Source organism: Mytilus edulis, chromosome 6, assembly GCF_963676685.1.
Source record: "Mytilus edulis chromosome 6, xbMytEdul2.2, whole genome shotgun sequence".
In the NCBI taxonomy this organism is placed as follows: domain Eukaryota; kingdom Metazoa; phylum Mollusca; class Bivalvia; order Mytilida; family Mytilidae; genus Mytilus; species Mytilus edulis.
In genome coordinates this window covers 2,738,732-2,760,985 of record NC_092349.1, presented here as the reverse complement: position 1 = coordinate 2,760,985, position 22,254 = coordinate 2,738,732, and the positions used below count along the sequence as shown (strand labels likewise).

Below are 22,254 nucleotides of genomic sequence, written 5' to 3'. Positions count from 1 at the left end.
CAGCGATCTTTGATCGCTTAGAAATCTTACAAATGGCGACCATCAATCGCCAAGTAACCCGGATGAGACAGTTACCTCGCGAGTTTTCAGGTGCGAGAACCGGAAATGGCGGAAATTTTGAACACAGATTTTTAGCATTTCTGTTGATTTTATGATGTTTATTTAGTTGGAGACAAATATGTAAGCTTTGACACCAGCCAATTTCTAAAAAAACAAAAAAAAACAAGACACGATAGGCAGCACACAAGAAAAGTTTTTGAATATTAACCATTTTTTTCTGAAATAAATACAAATAAATTACCAGGGTGATCGAAATTACAGAGAGATCATAGTGTCAAGTTGACACTTCTAGAGACTAAAGACTAAATCATGATAACATTATGATATATGGTAGGGGCAGGGGGTTCTGATCCAGGATCCTGCTTACTGTTTTGTTAGATTTCTGTATCCCGCTTACACTATGTAAGCAAGCAATTCTCATTATTTTGGTAATTTCCCGTTTTCAGAGCACAATAATTGACTTTCACGTGTCACGCTTACAAAAAATCGTCAATCCCACGTCACACTTTGACCCCAATGAGACCCAAATCATTCTTAAGAAATAATTCATGGGGGCTGGAATATATCGTGATTTTACCACAGGTTGGCCCTTTAATTATGACAAATATTTTACCCTGAGCGATAGTGAGGGGTAATATCGGCATATATTCAAGCCCCATGAATTATTTCGATATTGATAGGAAAAATATGGCAATTCTTTTGTATTAAGCGCTCTAGGTGATGACATTTATTGCCGTTCCCGTAATTTAACGCACTATCAAATTGACGTAAAAAAATGGAGCAAACTGAATAAATGATGATGCTTAAACTATTTATAATAATTTATTTAGATAAGTTTGGATGAACCTACATCATTCATTGTACATGATTATTGTACTTATATGTCTCGTATTTATACAAAAATGGCTAATATAACACATTTTAGCATCATTTGTTTACAATTCCTTGATTTTCAGTTTCACAAGCGTAATGACGTCGGATAGCTAAATCATAAAAAAAACATATGACTTGGGAGTACACTGTAACGTGTCAGTGGCGGATTCAGAGGGGAGCGTAGAGGGCGTACGCCCCCCTTTACTCTGACTTTTTTTTTTTTGTAAAATGATCATCAGACTTCCTGAACTTTGCCATTTCCCGTGTGCTCTTTTTTTTTTTTTATATTTATGCAAAAATTCCTTTATTATAAAGATATTTTTAGCTGGAATCTACTGATTGTCAAAGTCATGTGTTTGTGATTCGCTATGGTGGGTGGAGATGACCAGTGTATCTAAAAAAACGTTGATCAGTCATTTTAATATTCAAATTACAGTTACACATTGCTTTTGCTGAGGATGACAATCATGACACTTTCAAAGCGACACAGGATTGAGCAAGAACGTATGGACTTCTATTTCATTATTCCACCAAATGAAAGAAATACTCTATATATATATACTATTACACTCTCATGACAAAAAAGTTCCGCATCAATATTAAACACGTACGAAAACATGTTTAACTCCAAACGCCCCACCCTATTTTAAAAAAACATAGCTGAATAATGATACCCAGTCAGTATGAGCTCTATACATTAATTTAAAGTCTAATGTACGAAAAATTTCTTTTGAGGAGACAGTCTTAGATATTAGAGAGAAAAATGACTCAGATTTTTTCCTCAAACATAAAATTCTGGTCGTATCTGGATTGAAAACAATAATCTTGTCCACATTTTTGCTATTAGAAACGAAAATTTCAAACAGAATTATTAAGCATTCCATGAACATGATGATTTTATTTTGTGGCAAGAGTTTGCATGTCTGGCATATATATCTGTTTCGCCGAACTGATATATTGAAGACTTTTTCAAGACCAGACTGCAACCTGCCTGCTGGGTGTGGCCTTTATGTCTCAATTTGTTGGTCGTCAATTATAACTTCGTTGTCATTTCAGACTCATTATTAGCGATTGGTTGATTTGAAAACCCTCATTTCTCTTAATTTTGTTGGGTGAAATATATCAACCAAACATTTAGATAAAAAATGCTTGTTTGTCTTTTTTTTTAACTCTTGACTGTCATATTTTAAACTTAATCATATAGCCCGGCATATATCTTGTTTACAACACGAAATTTGTGAGATTATGATAAACTTATTAAGTACTTGCAACAAACCGGTGAGAATTTTCTTGTCTAATTTTTACTGATAAGTCCCATGCACATCAACTTTATTAGAACATAGCTTTGGATCCATACTACTAGTATTATTTAATGATAGACAATAATAGGGAGAATACAGCATCGAAATATTCAACCCTTACACTTTTCAGTAACTACAAAATATACATGCCCTGCAAAAGGAACCGTTTAAGGAGGCTCGCGGGTATAAGATTTTCAGAAAAAAAAAAAACTTTTATTTTACATAACAAATTAGATAAATTACCTTTATATATATAGTAGTTGTTACTTTATCATATGGTACAAAAATCATTCCAAAAAATCAATTCGTGTTGACCCCAGGTGACTTTTAAAATGTCGATATCATTGAAAAAGCTCTAAATTATCTCCCTTTGGTGCAAAAATGCCATTTCTTGGCATTAAAACAAAAATATCTTTTTTAACTCATCGGTGACCTATATTTTTTATTGTTGTTTTCGAATAAGCTGTACATAAACTAAATAATTGTAAAATTTAAGCGATTTCTGTAATTTAGATCTTTTTTTGGTTCTATATTACCGCTATTTCTCCTATTAGTTCAACAGAAAAAAAAGACATTAACAAAAATGTATGCTTCTTTCGAAGGCAGATTGTGAGCGTAAATGAACGGTGACCCCATTTTTTTATTTCATTTTTCTATTAAGGATAAGATAAAGTTCATTTATAGAAAAATATAGCGAAATCTTATATTAAATAAAAAATTTCGTTTAGACCCGCGAGCCCCCTTAAAAAGTGCATATTACACTATATATTTTATGTTTTTGGCCCAAAAAAGGTCCCAAAAATTTTAAAAACTTCGCCCCCCACTTTCCAAAATCCTGGATCCGCCCCTGCGTGTAACCAGGAATTTATATCTCAAACGTCTGTTCCAGTAAATACTTGGATCCAAGTTGTCCACAAACAATACGATAATACTAAAAACTACAACTATCTATATAGCATGTATCAGTGTATAGTATGCACAATGAGCTAAAATATACACACTGACTCTTTGCCGATATAAAGTAACAATGGACAATTATATATATACAAATATAATACAATAAAACAGCCTGTCCTCAAGATGGGACGATGTGTCACTTAAAGACAGTATGGCTGGTACAGTCTGTCTGAATCAGACAGTGTGTGCTGGTACAACCTGTCTGCCTTGTCAATCCTATCAACTTGTACGTTTACTTTGTACCCAGTACAAAGTGTCCTCTCAATATTAAAACTTTCAGCCCTTAATATTACCGACGTACGCTCTGTTGACTTATGACCGGGATCATCGTCAGCCAACCGACAGCCTTGAGTGCCGTTTCTCACTCTCTTATATACCCGTGGTCGTTACCACTATTTACTTGACAGGGGTGTTCTCTAAATGTTAACCCTTACAGAGCATAGAGAGTCCCTTACGATCACCCCTATAACTTCCGACCAGGCACCACTAATTTTCCCGCCAAACGTCTAAACTCTTTCTCTAGCGTAAACCATGCATTTCTACACTAAAGATTCTACTCAACTGTAACCTTACGACACATAAACATTACATAACAATCAGAACAGCCCTAACAATATATTCATATTTTACCAGGGGTGTGTACTCAAAGCATTTGAAGGACGTCATGTTAGAATGAGTGACAGTCATTGATAGGAGACAGGTTCTATCTGAAGTCCAAATAGTTATGATTTCTTAACAGGCTATTTAAAATATTAAAAATAATTTATGATGGTGTCACATCAACAATGATCAAAGTATTTAAAAAAATTAAAAACGATTGAAGAAAAGTATTTAAAAAAAAGACTTATAGAAAGGAGAACATAGAAAAGATAGACAACTCAGTTAACTGGCTCCACTATCAATTGCCCTAGTTTTCCACCAACTCCCCTAGTAAAAGAAAGTTGCCCACTTCACCATGTTCACGGCACTTGTGAGTAAGTAGTCCAAATAATTATGACGTCTAGCAGGGCTAGAAAAGAAGGTGTCCCAGAAAAAATTAAAAATAGCCTTGCCAGATTACACAATTATTTGGACTAGTGAGTATGGTAACAAATAATAATTATGACATTTTGAATCAGAAATGCTATTTTAATGTTTTGCTGCAACACCTGCCTACATCTTCAGGTTTCTGTTCATACTATCTAACAAAATTAAAGAAATTCATATTTTCCAACATATCCATGATATCCTGAACTCGCACAGTAAAATCTCTACAATTGGAATATGAATAATAAGTACATTACACTTATATCTGAGGGTACTGGAAGTTACTAAAAGGTAATTGATTAATTGCTCAATGTCTATAGACAAATAGTTCATACATTGTTCAGAATAAAATTAAACTGGATTTCTTAAATTCTTTTTCATAAGACAGTGGGCGAGGTGGCAAGACAAAATTTGTCAGGATTTTACTATATATGATAATTGGGGCAAGTTGGATAACCTCATGATCTCCCAAAGGTTACTCAAGTTGCCGTGAAGGTTTTGCATCATCCATGTTAATTATTTAATTTTCAACTGCAATGTCAAATGAATGTCATAAGTATCAACATTTATTATTGTCACCATGTTGTTGAAGTTCTTAGAGTGTTGTTAGCAAATGTTTAATGGTATGACTCCAGTTAACCCTCCTATTTATTCTTTCTTTAGGATCATATATGTCAGATAGAACATACACTGTTGTATGGTTGATTACAATATATTATTTGTAATTTTTATGACCTAAAGAAGTGTATTATTTTATTTATATTTTGTTTTCACTTTTCCTTCCTTTCACAGAAAAAACATCAGTACTGAATCATTAGTCAATCTCTCATTATGGAAGACAGCAGATTAGAAAATTGTGATGAGTTTGATGAAGCCTTTCCCATGAAGACTGGGTTCTGTCAACTGATATCAGAAGAACAGTTTGAAGATCAAGCACAAACTGAAACAGAAAAGGCTTTACAGGTTTGTTGTTGGTAACAAAAGTCTTGATTAATTATGATATTAATATAAAATGGCACTAGGTACCATATTCATTATTTTAAGGATTCAATCATCATTTTAATGTTCTTTCGTCTTAGGACATCGATGAAGGTTGTCTTTATTGACAGTGACAAGTGTATAATAGTTCTTGCGATGGAATCCGGGTCCATTTGCCCCGACTCTCATTCGCCCTAGTACCTGTTCGCCCTGACATGAAGGTAACAGAATGTCAACTTAAACCTAAAAAATGGTGATTTTCTCTCACCCCCACAAGTTTATAGCCTTAATTTTGTCTGATTTTAGTTTCTGTTTGAAGTTTGACTTAATTAAAAAAAAAATCTGAATTAACAAATAACATAAATCATACAAGACTGAAGTTTCAAAAAAATTTAGTCACAGTCCTACATTTGATATTCATGAACTGAAAATGAGAAGGAGTTTTGTTATGGCTCAAGAATAGATTAAGGGATTTATTAGGTCATTAGAATTTAACCTGCTCTTCTATTGTAATGCACAATAACTTTCTTTGTAGCAATTGATGGAACATTTAGACACCAATCCTGAACTGATACAAGAATTGATGAAGAAAAGAAAGAGAGAAGAGGAAGAAGAAGGTGGATTTATGTCCTATATGAAAGTAAGTACAATCATGACAATACTCACTATACTTGTACAGTAAGTGCCATCCCAGAATTTATAGTATGATGATCAGTGCTTTATCTACAAGAAATCAATAAGTGCCAGAAAAACTGGGGGTCCTGTCTGTCCTGATCAAACACTTTTGATAGTATGAGTGCAGTGGTGGTCGAGCGACACATTTCACAAAAATCTTACGATTAAAATTGATAGTAAGTCATACTAAAATGTGTATGACTTACAAACTTTTATGTTTTTCTCTTAATTTTTTTTGTGAAAAGAGCTGTTGATGTCCTGCTAAGTGTTTGTGAAAGTTCCTAATTATACAAAAAATAAAATCACAAATGTATGTACCAATATTTGATGTGGAACTATCAGTCAGGGGTACTACTTGTTCAAGTTATTTTTAATTACTTGAAGAAGTAATATTAATATACTTATATAAGTAAATTTGTAGGCTACTTATACAAGTGAATTTTATTTACTTATATAGGTAAAAAAAAATATTGGCTGAGTTATGTCCCTTAGACATTAAGATTTTTTTACTTGTAAAAAAGTCATCCTATCTTCTCTTATTGAATTCTTAGAATTTCTTTGCTCTAATATAATTTTAAGTTATCTGCCCTTTGCAGATGTCTTTGCTAATCATTTATGTGTAATTTCATGGGCAATAAAAATCCCATTTGTCTGTTATCTTCATAACACTGCTCATTTACAAGCCCCCAAGGAGCAATTTTTGAAGGCCTTGCGCAAATACTTAAGATCTTTGCGCAATCAGTATCTTTGTTGAATTAATGAGATGAAACATTGAACTCTAATAAAAAATATGAGCTAACCTGGGAAAAATCATTTTAAAAAGCCCTGAATTTACATCTCAAAATTTGAGAATTTTTGTAGGATTGTAAGAAAAATTTAATTATACAAGTAAATTTTTGAGAAAATTAAAGGGAGATTATTTAAACACTATTAATTTACTTATATAATATGTATATTTTTTTTTACTTTTTCAAGTAAATAAAAATAACTTGTACAAGTAGTACCCCTGAATGACTATACATGACTATTGTGTAATTGGCCTAATCTTATTTTTACCTTCATCATGTTCATATGAAAAAATATTTGATAGAAATGATTTCTGAAAATTCAGGCCAATCAAATGTTCTCTTTATATACAATTTATACATTGATCTACAAGAAATAATTTTGAAACAATTAGCAAGAGTTAACTAAATTACCATATTTATATGCATGAAATGTGGTTCCTCTTTTTTTAGCTAAAGATGTTGAGTATGATGGGTAGAGATATAGATGCTAGATATGCAGTAACAGAGAATGAATGTGAAGAGAAAATAAGTCAGCTAAAGGATGGAATGTCCAAAGCATTCATGTATTCATTAGGTATATATATTTAATAGATATAAAACAGTCAAACATGCATTATAGACACCACTGGAAAGGAAAAATCTGTCTTGGATCCTTGTATTGTGCGGTGGTATGCGTTTTGAACAACTTGAGAACTGTTCAACCTATGTTTTTAAAATGTAATTGATGTTACTAATGTTTGTGGTCCATGGATGCCTTATTTAACAATGACACTAATAAGCATGATAAGTATAGTAAATACCAAATTTAGGAAAATACAGGATATTGCAATAAATTATTTTTAACCTCTGCACCTTCAAGTATTATACTATACAATATAGGTTATGTAATAAATATAATGTGAACACCTCAAATTGAGCTAACCTTAACAGGACAATATTATAATGAAACAATATAATGGTAGTTTATAATGTGATTATTTTTCCCATGCTGTTTTTTGATAAAGTAAAAAATGTCATAGCTACGCTTAGAAATTAAGGGACCAAATTTACTTCAGGCTTTTATTTTCTATCAGAGTGGTGTTTGTGTCACCTATACCAAAACATTGTTTCTCCTTTTTCTGCATATATTATTTGAAAACAGCAGGCAACAAATGTCTTCTTTTGACGAATCACACATTTGATATTTCTTGAATTAGTGGCACTGAATAGAAACATTTGTTTTATCTTGCATCAAATATTTTACAGAATCCAAAGGAAGACGGTATTCAGAGAGGTTGGCTGCCAAAAAACAGAAGAAATCATCATCTTCATCAAACGATGAAAATGTGGCTCTGTCCATTCCTGTTGCTCCACCTCTACCTCCTCCACCAGGGTCAAAAGTTGAAAAGGTCGCCAGAAAGACAAGTCAGTCAGATAAAGAAAAATTCACTCCGACAAAGTTGAGAACTCCATTAAAAGATAGAAATCAGGTATAAAATGGGGGATAACCTAGCTAGTCAAATAAAAAAAAGAAAAATCATGCAAGAATAGACAAGATCTGTATTAACATGATTAAGACTTGTTAGAACTATTATGAATAAACACATTGAGGAAAACTTTTAAAAAGTTCTAAAAAGGGTCAAACTACATTAAAGTTTGTAATACCTCTTCAGTTTTCTAAGCCTTTCTGCCATTGTATTATTGATTTTGTATTTTATTTCCTAACCATAATATAGAATCTATTTGATAAACATGATTGAAATATATTGAAATTTATTTGTTTTTTTTTTCCATGTATTGTCTTTTTATCAAAAATACTGAAATTATAAAAGTAAAATATTGAATTGTTAATCAAGAAAAAAGTTAATACATGTACAAACTTTACAGGCTTAGATTTTTAAAAGATTTACCTTGCACACTTGCAAATTGATATTGTTTTATGATATAATATAAATTTTGGAAATTATTGCAATGTTTTTATTATTGTAAAAAATGCAACAGGGTTATAATCACAATAATTTAAACTCGCATTTTGAATTTTTTATATGAATTAAACAGGATTGTTCTCAATATCACAAAAGTTAAATCGCATTGTGGTAAAAAATGACAAAATCACAATAATAAATGCATGCAATATTTCTGAATTTACAGTATATGGATTTCAATAATTATTTTGTAGATAGACACACCTCAAAGCTTGAGAGTAAGAAAAGAAGACAAAAGAGGGTAAAATTTAATATTGATACTTTAGTGAAGAAGAAAAAAGGTTGATTGGTTCTGGTTTCTTACATATAAATCAGTTATTTGAACTTTCTTGTCTATTGACCTTTTGGACTACAACAGTGCACAGAAATAAGATTCTGACGGATGATTCATTCTATTGCAATGTAATATTTTCATTTTCCATTCAAAATAATTTTAGACATGGTTACCTCTTTCTTTCCAGCACAATGGCAATGCTACAAAACATGATAGAATTTGGCATTACTGTGACCATTGAATGACTGTGGATCCAATCATTTTCGTGGCTACTAATTTTTGTTGATTGAATGAACTTTGTATTTTCGGGGATATTTGATTTCGGGGTTACACTAAAGTCTGCATACAAGCGTATACAAAATTTGTATTTCGTTGAACTTTTCAATTCATGGTTCACCTGTAACCATGAAATTAACGAAAATTGGTATCCCATGAATATTCATGAATCCACAGTATAACTGATTGAAAGCACAGAAAATGCAAAACAAGGGAGGTAAAAAAAATCTATTGAATCTTTTAACCATGCACAGGGCTTTCCCTTGAAATTGAAATAGAAGGCTCAATTAAAATTATAGAAGGCTGTAACATGCATTCGTCGAAGCTGGACACCCATCAAGCTGTAAGCTTCGTGCCTTATGGCAGGGGGTCTGGGGGCCGCTTCACGCGACTTTGCGACAATACGTCTCTGGGCTGCCTGTAAACATTTGAAAAAGATATATTTTTTCTTTTTGAATTTATATTTTTGTCAGTGAAGTAGCCGCCACTTGAAGCCACCGTAAACGACGATTTTCCGCCGGCTACTGGCTTCGATAGAATTCCCTGCCATGCATGTGGTATTATACACTGGTTGCTGAGCATAGGTGTAATTGTTTTTCTTTGTGTTTTATAGTTGCTGTCTAATTGATGTAAACCAGATATCCGAAATAAAGTATTCCAGAATTGCTTATCTAAATTCTTTTATAGATTGATATTATTGTTCAGGGCTGTTACAGAAAATACTATGTCCCTCAATTGACGTCACTATTTTTTAAACTCCACCACCCACAGAAATAAAAACAAATTAAAACAACACACCCTTTGCATTTTGGTTTATCAAATACAACCAACCACATAAGATTAAATGAAATTGACTTCCCTGGGCACGGGAACATAGTATTTTATTGAACAGCCCTCAGTGTTAAGAAAGACATGAAAGATAGAACACTAAAATTAAACTTTTCTCACTTCAGGTCTATAGCCTCTATGGGTACATGGCAGTCCATTGGATCATTAAGTAGTCTTCATGAAGAACTCCTGTCCATCAATCCAAATAAATTGTTGAGACCCAGTATACATCCAAGGTAGGAATGATGTATTTGATGAAATTAAAATGGTGTGCCTGAAATTCTAAAGTGACAGCATTTATCAAATTGAACAGCAGGGATTTCCCTGAAATACTTAACAGTATAACAAATCTCACAAAATAAGTCTTCTTGATATTATTAATTGGTACAAAGTACTAATGCAGGGAAATATTTTGAACATTTTGCTTTATTTTCTATATATGCGGAAATAGCCTAAACCTGAAAATTTAACATATATATACAATATTATCACATATTACTGAATTTCTACAGATAAGTGTACAAAAAGTTCAAAATATGGAAAATAATGACACAGTATACATTTCTATATATAGTTCTTACTAGTAATTGTAATTTTCAAATTGGGACAATTGATAATAAACAATATTGTCAACTTGACTACCTGTACCTAAAAATATTCTTGTCTAATGATAAACTACATTACCACCATTAAAATGAATACCTTTTAATGTTATTTTTGAAGAAACAGACTTTAGATTATGGGCTGTTATTGTTATTTTTCAAGAAACAGACTTTATATTATGGGCTATTTTTTAGATCACCAGGTGGCACTCCAAAAAAGAAGCGAAGATCACGAGGGAGTCCCTCTAGTACATGTAACGGCTACAGTACAGCAACCCCTCTATACAAAGCATTAATCAATGGTATGCATCAGAAATTCAGGAATGTGCGGTCTCCAAGTCCGGCTGTGTATGATAGTGACGTATCTGGAGGGGGGTTTACTCCATGATGTGTTTTATAAATATGAATAATTATGTTGAATTGAATCTCATTTAGTTAGTCAAATAGTAAACTGGTTCGGATGTCATTTTGCTATTGTTAAGTCTCATTTCAGATTTAGACACTACTTTTTATTTTAATAGAACATTTTTTGATGGTGATGAAAATCTGTAAACAGAATCAATTAGATAAAGCTTATTTATAAATGCAGAAAAATTGTATTTTTTAAGATTTAAAAAAAAAATGACCATATTTTTACCAAAAAATAATCTAGGGTGTTATGTGACCTTAATTACTTAAATTTGAAAAATATCATTATTGGTCAAATTTTTAAATAAATGAATAAAAACAAATGCCCATAAAAGCAATGGCAACAAAAAGATTTGCATATTCTACATTCAGATATTGAATAATTATTTATTTTTAACTCACCTGACCTGAAAGGTCAAGTGAGCTTTTCTCATCACTTGGCGTCTGTCGTCTGAAACTACTGGGCCAAATTTAACTAAACTTGGCCACAATCCTCGTTGGAGTATCTAGTTTAAAAAATGTGTGGCGTGACCCTGCCAACCAACCAAGATGGCCGCCATGGCTAAAAGTAGAACATAGGGGTAAAATGTAGATTTTGGTTATAACTCTGAAACCAAAGCATTTAGAGCAAATCTGACATGAGATTATATTGTCTATTAGGTAAACATCTATCTGCCCTGAAATTTTCAGACAATTCCGACAATGGACTGTTGGGTTGCTGCCCCCAAAATTGTCAAGTGACCCATTAAGGAGTTATTGCCCTTTATAGCCAATTTTTAACCATTTTTCTAAAATTTTAGTATTCTTTTAAAAAATCTTCTCTGAAACTACGGGGCCAAATTTAACCAAACTTGGCCACAATCATCATTAGGGTATCTAGTTTAAAAAATGTGTGGCTTGACTCTGCCAACCAACCAAGATGGCCACCATGGCTAATTATTGAACATAGGGGTAAAATGTAGATTTTGGCTTATAACTCTGTAACCAAAGCATTTAGAGCAAATCTGACATGGGGTAAAATTGTATATCAGGTCAAGATCTATCTGCCCTGTAATTTTCAGACAAAACAGACAAACTGTTGTTGGGTTGCTGCCCCAGAATTAGTAATTTTAAGGAAATTTTGCAGTTTTTGGTTATTATCTTGAATATTATTATAGATAGAGATAAACTGTAAACAGCAATAATGTTCAGCAAAGTAGGATCTACAAATAAGTCACATGACCAAAATTGTCAGTTGACCCCTTAAGGAGTTGTTGCCCTTTATAGTGATTTTTTAACAATTTTCATAAATTTTTGTATATTTTTAGAAAATATTTTCCACTGTAATTACTGGGCCAAGTTCATTATAGATAGAGATAATTATAGCAACAAGAATGTTCAGTAAAGTAAGATCTACAAACACATCACGATCACCAAAACACAATTTTTGTCAGGAATTTATCTGTGTCCATTGTTTAATATGCATCAAGGTGAGCGACACAGGCTCTTGAGAGCCTCTAGTTTCTTAGTAAGTAAAATGAAAATAAAAATGGAGAATGTCTAAAATTCATATATTTACCAGTTTATACATTCATGGAAGCAAAATTTATGTTTCTTTGTTTTGTTTTATGTTATTTTTCTACATTTGGAAGTCAAACTGCCATGAAAGTAAGTGAATTTAAGAGTTATATCCCTTTTCTCATCTATTACCTTCTTTTTCTAAGGTTCCTTTTTTTTATGACAATATTTGATCATTTTAAATGTTGATTCAATGATCTGAATATCATTTCAGATAGTACAAAGCCCTTATTTTGTGTATGACTATCTGCGTTTTAAGTATTTGTCCATGTAACTAAGTTACATTGGAATAGAAGTGTCTAAAATACACAAGTGTTAACCTTTGATAAAAACAGGAGACTCTTTTTCAGATGCTCTAAAAAATATTAAGTACTTATAACAATATTCGACAATTCAAATATCAATACCATTCCAAATCATTCATTAAAAAAATCCATTTACAAAAGTTATATTATATTAGCATAATATTTGTAAAGTAAACATTTTTTTTCCAATGAGAAGGCAGATATGTGTTTCTGTATAGAATTGTAAGCAAATAATAAATACTGGTTGTGAGATTTTTATAAACATGAAATGTTGACAAGAATATCATTGTTGTTGTCGAATGAAACATTTTGTTTTAGTCTAGAAGAATTGTATATTTGTAATAAGTAATATTTTTATTTGTATATTATAATGAATATTAATTTTGTTCTCTTGTAAATATATCAATATTTTTATATGTTTATTCATTTCATTTATATATGAAGGCATTTAATACATCAGGGAACATGTGTACTGATCTTCTGTTTTAATTTTTTGTAATAATCTTAAACAATTGAATACCTACAATGAATGCATAGCTTTATATTTTGTGTCAACTGTATTTAAAGTACAAATAAAAGATTAAAAAATTCTTGCTTTAATCTATTGTTCCTTTTAAAATAAACATTCGTTGGAATTCAACAATTATATCATGCTTATAAACAAGAGTTATTTGTAAAACAGTCAATGAAAAACAAATATGACTGACTTGAACCAACAAAACCAGGCTCCTGACTTGTAAAAGGTACATATAGAATATGGAGGGGGAACATGTTTGAACCTTGGACTGGTGTAATAGTACACTCTTACATAAGAACAAACTTTCAAAATATCAGTTGAAATGTTCAGATCAATACTAAAAACAGACAAAAATTGGCAGGGTATTTATACATCCCTAAAAGCAAATGAGATGAAAATTACATAACTTGAGAGTACTCACAGTCCTCTGTTTTAAAATAAAAAGTAGTTTATAAGTCTGGTATAAATAGAAAGTTTATATTTAAAATACCAAAATTTAAAGTGTTAAAAAAAGACAGGTCTGTGTTCATGTTTTTGAGATATAAACAATTTATAAAATTTGATTCTACATGCATTTAATTTAATAAAATTACTTTGAAATAAAAATAACAAGAATGTGTCCTCAGTACACGAATGCCCCACTCGCACTATCATTTTCCATGTTCAGTGGACCGTGAAATTGGGGTAAAAACTCTAATTTGGCATTAAAATTAGAAAGATCATATCATAGGGAACATGTGTACTAAGTTTGAAGTCGATTGGACTTCAACTTCATCAAAAACTACCTTGACCAAAAACTTTAACCTGGAGCGGGACAGACGGATGAACAGACAGACAGACGGACGGACGAACGGACGGACGGACGGACGGATGGACGGACGGACGAACGGACGCACAGACCAGAAAACATAATGCCCCTCTACTATCGTAGGTGGGGCATAAAAAGGGTTTAAAAAGATTTTCAAAAGTGGCTTCCAAACTATATGTGATAAAGTAATGAAACAGCAATATTTAGCAAGAAAGCATTTTGAATGGCACTTCATGGACAAAACTAGAGTAGCAAACATACTGAAGATTTGACAAGGCTGTTTTATCTTTGTCCTGTATACCTTGTTTTATGCTCATCTTAATCCTTGGGCCACATGTGCTACTGCTATCACTATGTATCCATTCACTATGTATACATCTTCTGACATCAGACTGGGACTTCTCTTTAACTGAATTTTAATGTGCGTATTGTTATGCGTTTACTTTTCTTCATTGGCTAGAGGTATAGGGGGAGGGTTGAAATCTCACAAACATGTTTAACCCCGCCGCATTTTTGCGCCTGTCCCAAGTCAGGAGCCTCTGGCCTTTGTTAGTCTTGTATTATTTTAATTTTAGTTTCTTGTGTACAATTTGGAAATTAGTATGGCGTTCATTATCACTGAACTAGTATATATTTGTTTATGGGCCAGTTGAAGGACGCCTCCGGGTGCGGAATTTCTCGCTACATTGAAGACCTGTTGGTGACCTTCTGCTGTTGTTTTTTTCTATGGTCGGGTTGTTGCCTCTTTGGCACATTCCCCATTTCCATTCTCAATTTTATTGTTGTCCATTTTCTGTCTTCGTCAATTTGTACAATAATCTTCTCTTCGTCATCTGGGTCAATTTCAATAAAATTATCTGTGATATTTATGATATCAGGTATTATGCATTTTAGTCCAGTACAAGGGATGGTACCTTTATTTGCATCTATACCAGATTCATTTATTTAATTAATCAGCTTATTAAGGTCGGTGCTGAGAAATTCTCTATATTTGATTCCATGTAGGATGGCAAAAGTTGTGTAACTTCATGATCCCTTGATCCAGATATGGCTCCCTGGTCTAATATATATGTCGGGGTCCACAGCTTTCCATTGACGTCGACCAAGAAGATCTTAATTCTGTTTAAGCTGGAATAAACTGCTACATCGAAGCAGTTCAGTTCCCTCACGAAAGCTACTTATAATTTGTATTAGAAATACATAAGGTCTGATCCATTCTTAAAATGATCAGCTGCTAGCCCAAATACGTTTGGTATTTTATTTCTATAATGTTGTTGGTAGTTCTATGTATGTATTACGCTGTCAGCATCGTAAAATTTGAAAAAAATAGGCAGGACAGGAGTTTTGAGTAAAAAAAAAAGGCAGGATGAGACACTTACAAAAAAAAAAGTCAGAATAAACTAAAAAAAAAAAAGGCAGGACCGAACAGAGTGAAAAATAAAAAGGCAGGACAGAGATTACAGCTAAAAAAAAATGCAGGACAAAATTTTTCATCCTAGCCCCCCCCATAAAAATCAAATGGTAGCTCCCTAATGGTGATGTTGATTTTGGTTTAAAAATATTTGAGTTAGCTTTTCCCTCTTCAGCCCTCAGGAACTTTTCGGCTAGCTAGTTCTTTCTGCCCGGAACTTTCCAACATCGGAACAAAAGAGCATTTACACTTTCAAATGTGAAGAGCATGATTTCAACCTATACCTGTAGATCTATTTTAATACTATCGTGCGTTTTCTCTAACTGGATTTTCTTTAACCGAAACAGACGAATTATGAGTTGAAGAGCATGTGTTACGATTTTCTTAAGTTAAGTTTTAACTTATTTTTACTTAATATTGTCACCTTATCCCCCCTTCCCCCCAATTTTTCGAAAATTAAATGAAAAGTAAAATCACAAAAATACTGAACTCCGCGGAAAATTCAAAAAGGATTAAAGTCCATAATCAAATGACGAAATCAAAAGCTCAAACACAGCAAACGAATGGAAAACAACTGTCATATTCCTGACTTGGTGCAAGCATTTTCTTATGTTTACAATAATGGATTAAACATGACAGCACTTTAAAGCTATCCAAACCTCTTACTTGTATACGGTACGCACTGAAACCCGGACCGGACCGGACTCCGGACCCGGACTTTGGTATGAAACCCGGACCCGGACCCGGACTGGCCGCCGGACCCGGACTGAATGCCGGACCCGGACTGTGGGTTTTTTACCACTTTGATTTTTTTTAAGATTACTGTCATATAATAAGTTACAGTATATATAAATTAAAAACAATCCACATTCCGAGCGTAAAATTGAACAAAAAAGAGTAAAGTAAAGTAAGAAAGAGATATATAATAATTCCTTTGTCGTTATTGTTTTATGGAAATTAATAAAATCTTTTTATTATCAATGAAAGCAAATTAAAATTGTCTATAACTTATGTTTTCAATTGTCATTAGTAAATGGAGACAAATTTGCATGGTTAGATAACATAAAAAATATTTTGAATGAATGTGGCTTAACATATTTGGAATTCACAAACTTTTATTAATTTGAATTGGCTACGTCTTACAGTTAGTAGAAACCTAAAAGATCAATTTGAACAGAATTGGCACTTACTGTTAGAAGAAAGTATTTAAAGATAATTTTAGTTCTGAAGCTTATTTAGATATTTTTGATAACAAAAATCTTGTAGAATTTTGCAGATTTAGAACGACGAATCATAAATTACCCATTGAAGCTGGTAGATGGTTAAACACCAGCAGACAAAATAGAAACTGTACTCTGTGTAAAAAAAGTATAGCTACACAAAGCCAAATATTTAAAGTATAAATTATTAATGTCATAAAAAAAGAAGGTCAAGTTGATTTAACTCTGCAAATTTATCAAAACTATAAATAAATCTGTGTGAACTCCTGGCTTTATCTAGTGTGACGCCACCCCTATTAATTATTTTTGTAACATGTCTTGTACAAATTGTATTTATTGAATATTGTATATATTGTAAATATGTATTTCTCTATACCTTTCGATCTTTCATTTGCGCCGATTGTGCACAGGTAAATTGCAGGTGAATGTCACTTTCTATTCATCAATATAAACCTCTTTCGTTAGCCAATTGTATATATGTTATGAATTGTCAACTAGTATCATAAGAATTCCTATGATCTCTTATTGTTCTTCCAAATTCTTATGATATCTTATTGTTCCTCCGAACTCTTATGATATCTTATTGTTCCTCCAAATTCTTATATCTTATTGTTCCTCAGAATTCTTATGACTTTTTATTGTTCCTCCGAATTCTTATGCCTTTTGACTGTTCATCCGAATTCTTATGATCTCTTGCTGTTCCTCAGAAGCCTTGTGACTTTTTATTCTTCCTCCGACTTATTATAATCTCTAAGACTTATATTGTTCCTCCGAATTCTTATGACTTTTAATTGTTTCTCTAAATTCTTATGATCTCTAATACTGTTCCTCAGAATAAATTATTGACAAAGGTTTACACTCGCTTTAGGATATTGGTTTAATTGAAAGAAAAAGAAAAAAGAAGACACAACCAGGAATTACTTACAAAATACATTACATTAAGGCTATTGGTAATTCAGTGTTTAAATAAGGGAGCTAATATTTGATTTAATTTTACTCAATACTCCTGTCCTGCCTTTTTTTCAAATTCCATGTTATTTTAATTACTCCATTTTTTTCTGCCGTAAAATAATAATAATAAGAAAGATTTACTTGCTCATTTGATTGTCATCACAAAGTCTATTAAAATAATTCAACAATCCAATGTTTCACGCAAAAGATGTCAAAGACTACACTAGCAATCATAATCAAGCATGTATATAAGTTAGATTTAAAGGGGCATTAGCTCCGAGATATAATGAAATAATAAATAAAAATGTTCAATATAGTGAAATAATTTTATTTCAGCAGCCATTGTCAAAATAAACTAAGATACATCGCTTATGAATTATTCACTCGTAATCTCCGTATCAGTAGTATTCCTTTGGTAAGATATCCAGAAAAAATCTTGTGTTATATATAATGAGTGGCAAAAGTTTACAAGGCCGTATACGTTAACCGGGATATTTTTTACCCCAAGATGGTACTCTGAATAAAATCTTCTGCGGCTCCTGATTGGATGATACAAAGTTGGAGTTGCTCCAATAAAATTTAAGCGGCTATAGATCATCCATGTAATACACAAACTTGAACAGGTGAGTCCGGACTGTGACCTGACATGACCCCGGACTAGCTTGAAGTTTACTATACCTGCGTGTATTGCATTACGACGACTAACTGTATGTAAACTGTTTATTGTCGTAAAGTATATTGACGGGACATTTGATCAAGCATGTAATACATAAGAAAGTTATAAGATATTTATCCGACATTTAACGAAAAAATGAAATGTAATAGGCGAGTCCGGATGGTGACCTGAAGTAACCCCGGACTAGGTGTATTCGCAAACTATAGACATCGATAGAGATATAAAACTTCACACATTATTTGATGAGACGAACTTATTCATTTTTATTCATTCAACTTTTTCCTTATTGTATTGTCGTCGGAAACATTAATAAAAGACGTTTACCTTAGAATCAACAAATTAATATTAGGCGAGTCCGGACTGTGACCTGATATAACCCCGGACCAGGAGTATACGGATTGTATATGAATATACTAAATTATTTGTTTAATTGAAAGATTTGTTTTCCCTTTTTGCTTTTTACTTTTCCTTTATTCATTTCTCTATTTCTTTAGTTATTCGATTGTCATCGGAAAAATCAATAAACGACACTTAAGCGGCGTTCAACAATGTAATACACATTCTTGAACAGGTGAGTCCGGACTGTGACCTGACATGACCCCGGACTAGCTTGAGGTTTACTATACCTGCGTGTATTGCATTACGACGACTAACTGTATGTAAACTGTTTATTGTCGTAAAGTATATTGACGGGACATTTGATCAAGCATGTAATACATAAGAAAGTTATAAGATATTTATCCGACATTTAACGAAAAAATGAAATGTAATAGGCGAGTCCGGATGGTGACCTGAAGTAACCCCGGACTAGGTGTATTCGCAAACTATAGACATCGATAGAGATATAAAACTTCACACATTATTTGATGAGACGAACTTATTCATTTTTATTCATTCAACTTTTTCCTTATTGTATTGTCGTCGGAAACATTAATAAAAGACGTTTACCTTAGAATCAACAAATTAATATTAGGCGAGTCCGGACTGTGACCTGATATAACCCCGGACCAGGAGTATACGGATTGTATATGAATATACTAAATTATTTGTTTAATTGAAAGATTTGTTTTCCCTTTTTGCTTTTTACTTTTCCTTTATTCATTTCTCTATTTCTTTAGTTATTCGATTGTCATCGGAAAAATCAATAAACGACACTTAAGCGGCGTTCAACAATGTAATACACATTCTTGAACAGGTGAGTCCGGACTGTGACCTGACATGACCCCGGACTAGCTTGAGGTTTACTATACCTGCGTGTATTGCATTACGACGACTAACTGTATGTAAACTGTTTATTGTCGTAAAGTATATTGACGGGACATTTGATCAAGCATGTAATACATAAGAAAGTTATAAGATATTTATCCGACATTTAACGAAAAAATGAAATGTAATAGGCGAGTCCGGATGGTGACCTGAAGTAACCCCGGACTAGGTGTATTCGCAAACTATAGACATCGATAGAGATATAAAACTTCACACATTATTTGATGAGACGAACTTATTCATTTTTATTCATTCAACTTTTTCCTTATTGTATTGTCGTCGGAAACATTAATAAAAGACGTTTACCTTAGAATCAACAAATTAATATTAGGCGAGTCCGGACTGTGACCTGATATAACCCCGGACCAGGAGTATACGGATTGTATATGAATATACTAAATTATTTGTTTAATTGAAAGATTTGTTTTCCCTTTTTGCTTTTTACTTTTCCTTTATTCATTTCTCTATTTCTTTAGTTATTCGATTGTCATCGGAAAAATCAATAAACGACACTTAAGCGGCGTTCAACAATGTAATACACATTCTTGAACAGGTGAGTCCGGACTGTGACCTGACATGACCCCGGACTAGCTTGAGGTTTACTATACCTGCGTGTATTGCATTACGACGACTAACTGTATGTAAACTGTTTATTGTCGTAAAGTATATTGACGGGACATTTGATCAAGCATGTAATACATAAGAAAGTTATAAGATATTTATCCGACATTTAACGAAAAAATGAAATGTAATAGGCGAGTCCGGATGGTGACCTGAAGTAACCCCGGACTAGGTGTATTCGCAAACTATAGACATCGATAGAGATATAAAACTTCACACATTATTTGATGAGACGAACTTATTCATTTTTATTCATTCAACTTTTTCCTTATTGTATTGTCGTCGGAAACATTAATAAAAGACGTTTACCTTAGAATCAACAAATTAATATTAGGCGAGTCCGGACTGTGACCTGATATAACCCCGGACCAGGAGTATACGGATTGTATATGAATATACTAAATTATTTGTTTAATTGAAAGATTTGTTTTCCCTTTTTGCTTTTTACTTTTCCTTTATTCATTTCTCTATTTCTTTAGTTATTCGATTGTCATCGGAAAAATCAATAAACGACACTTAAGCGGCGTTCAACAATGTAATACACATTCTTGAACAGGTGAGTCCGGACTGTGACCTGACATGACCCCGGACTAGCTTGAGGTTTACTATACCTGCGTGTATTGCATTACGACGACTAACTGTATGTAAACTGTTTATTGTCGTAAAGTATATTGACGGGACATTTGATCAAGCATGTAATACATAAGAAAGTTATAAGATATTTATCCGACATTTAACGAAAAAATGAAATGTAATAGGCGAGTCCGGATGGTGACCTGAAGTAACCCCGGACTAGGTGTATTCGCAAACTATAGACATCGATAGAGATATAAAACTTCACACATTATTTGATGAGACGAACTTATTCATTTTTATTCATTCAACTTTTTCCTTATTGTATTGTCGTCGGAAACATTAATAAAAGACGTTTACCTTAGAATCAACAAATTAATATTAGGCGAGTCCGGACTGTGACCTGATATAACCCCGGACCAGGAGTATACGGATTGTATATGAATATACTAAATTATTTGTTTAATTGAAAGATTTGTTTTCCCTTTTTGCTTTTTACTTTTCCTTTATTCATTTCTCTATTTCTTTAGTTATTCGATTGTCATCGGAAAAATCAATAAACGACACTTAAGCGGCGTTCAACAATGTAATACACATTCTTGAACAGGTGAGTCCGGACTGTGACCTGACATGACCCCGGACTAGCTTGAGGTTTACTATACCTGCGTGTATTGCATTACGACGACTAACTGTATGTAAACTGTTTATTGTCGTAAAGTATATTGACGGGACATTTGATCAAGCATGTAATACATAAGAAAGTTATAAGATATTTATCCGACATTTAACGAAAAAATGAAATGTAATAGGCGAGTCCGGATGGTGACCTGAAGTAACCCCGGACTAGGTGTATTCGCAAACTATAGACATCGATAGAGATATAAAACTTCACACATTATTTGATGAGACGAACTTATTCATTTTTATTCATTCAACTTTTTCCTTATTGTATTGTCGTCGGAAACATTAATAAAAGACGTTTACCTTAGAATCAACAAATTAATATTAGGCGAGTCCGGACTGTGACCTGATATAACCCCGGACCAGGAGTATACGGATTGTATATGAATATACTAAATTATTTGTTTAATTGAAAGATTTGTTTTCCCTTTTTGCTTTTTACTTTTCCTTTATTCATTTCTCTATTTCTTTAGTTATTCGATTGTCATCGGAAAAATCAATAAACGACACTTAAGCGGCGTTCAACAATGTAATACACATTCTTGAACAGGTGAGTCCGGACTGTGACCTGACATGACCCCGGACTAGCTTGAGGTTTACTATACCTGCGTGTATTGCATTACGACGACTAACTGTATGTAAACTGTTTATTGTCGTA

At 32.7% G+C, this 22,254-nt stretch overlaps 1 protein-coding gene across 1 annotated transcript; it reads left to right on the top strand.

Annotated features, from left to right (window-relative positions):
- Positions 1-79: 79 nt before the first annotated feature.
- LOC139526935 (uncharacterized) lies at positions 80-11,889 on the top strand. The gene is made up of 8 exons (XM_071322120.1): positions 80-180; positions 5,010-5,180; positions 5,731-5,835; positions 7,109-7,232; positions 7,904-8,127; positions 8,817-8,863; positions 10,126-10,236; positions 10,798-11,889. Exons 2-8 carry the CDS (start codon positions 5,049-5,051, stop codon positions 10,988-10,990), a joined length of 936 nt encoding a protein of 311 aa, XP_071178221.1. The 5' UTR covers positions 80-180; positions 5,010-5,048; the 3' UTR covers positions 10,991-11,889.
- Positions 11,890-22,254: the final 10,365 nt, after the last annotated feature.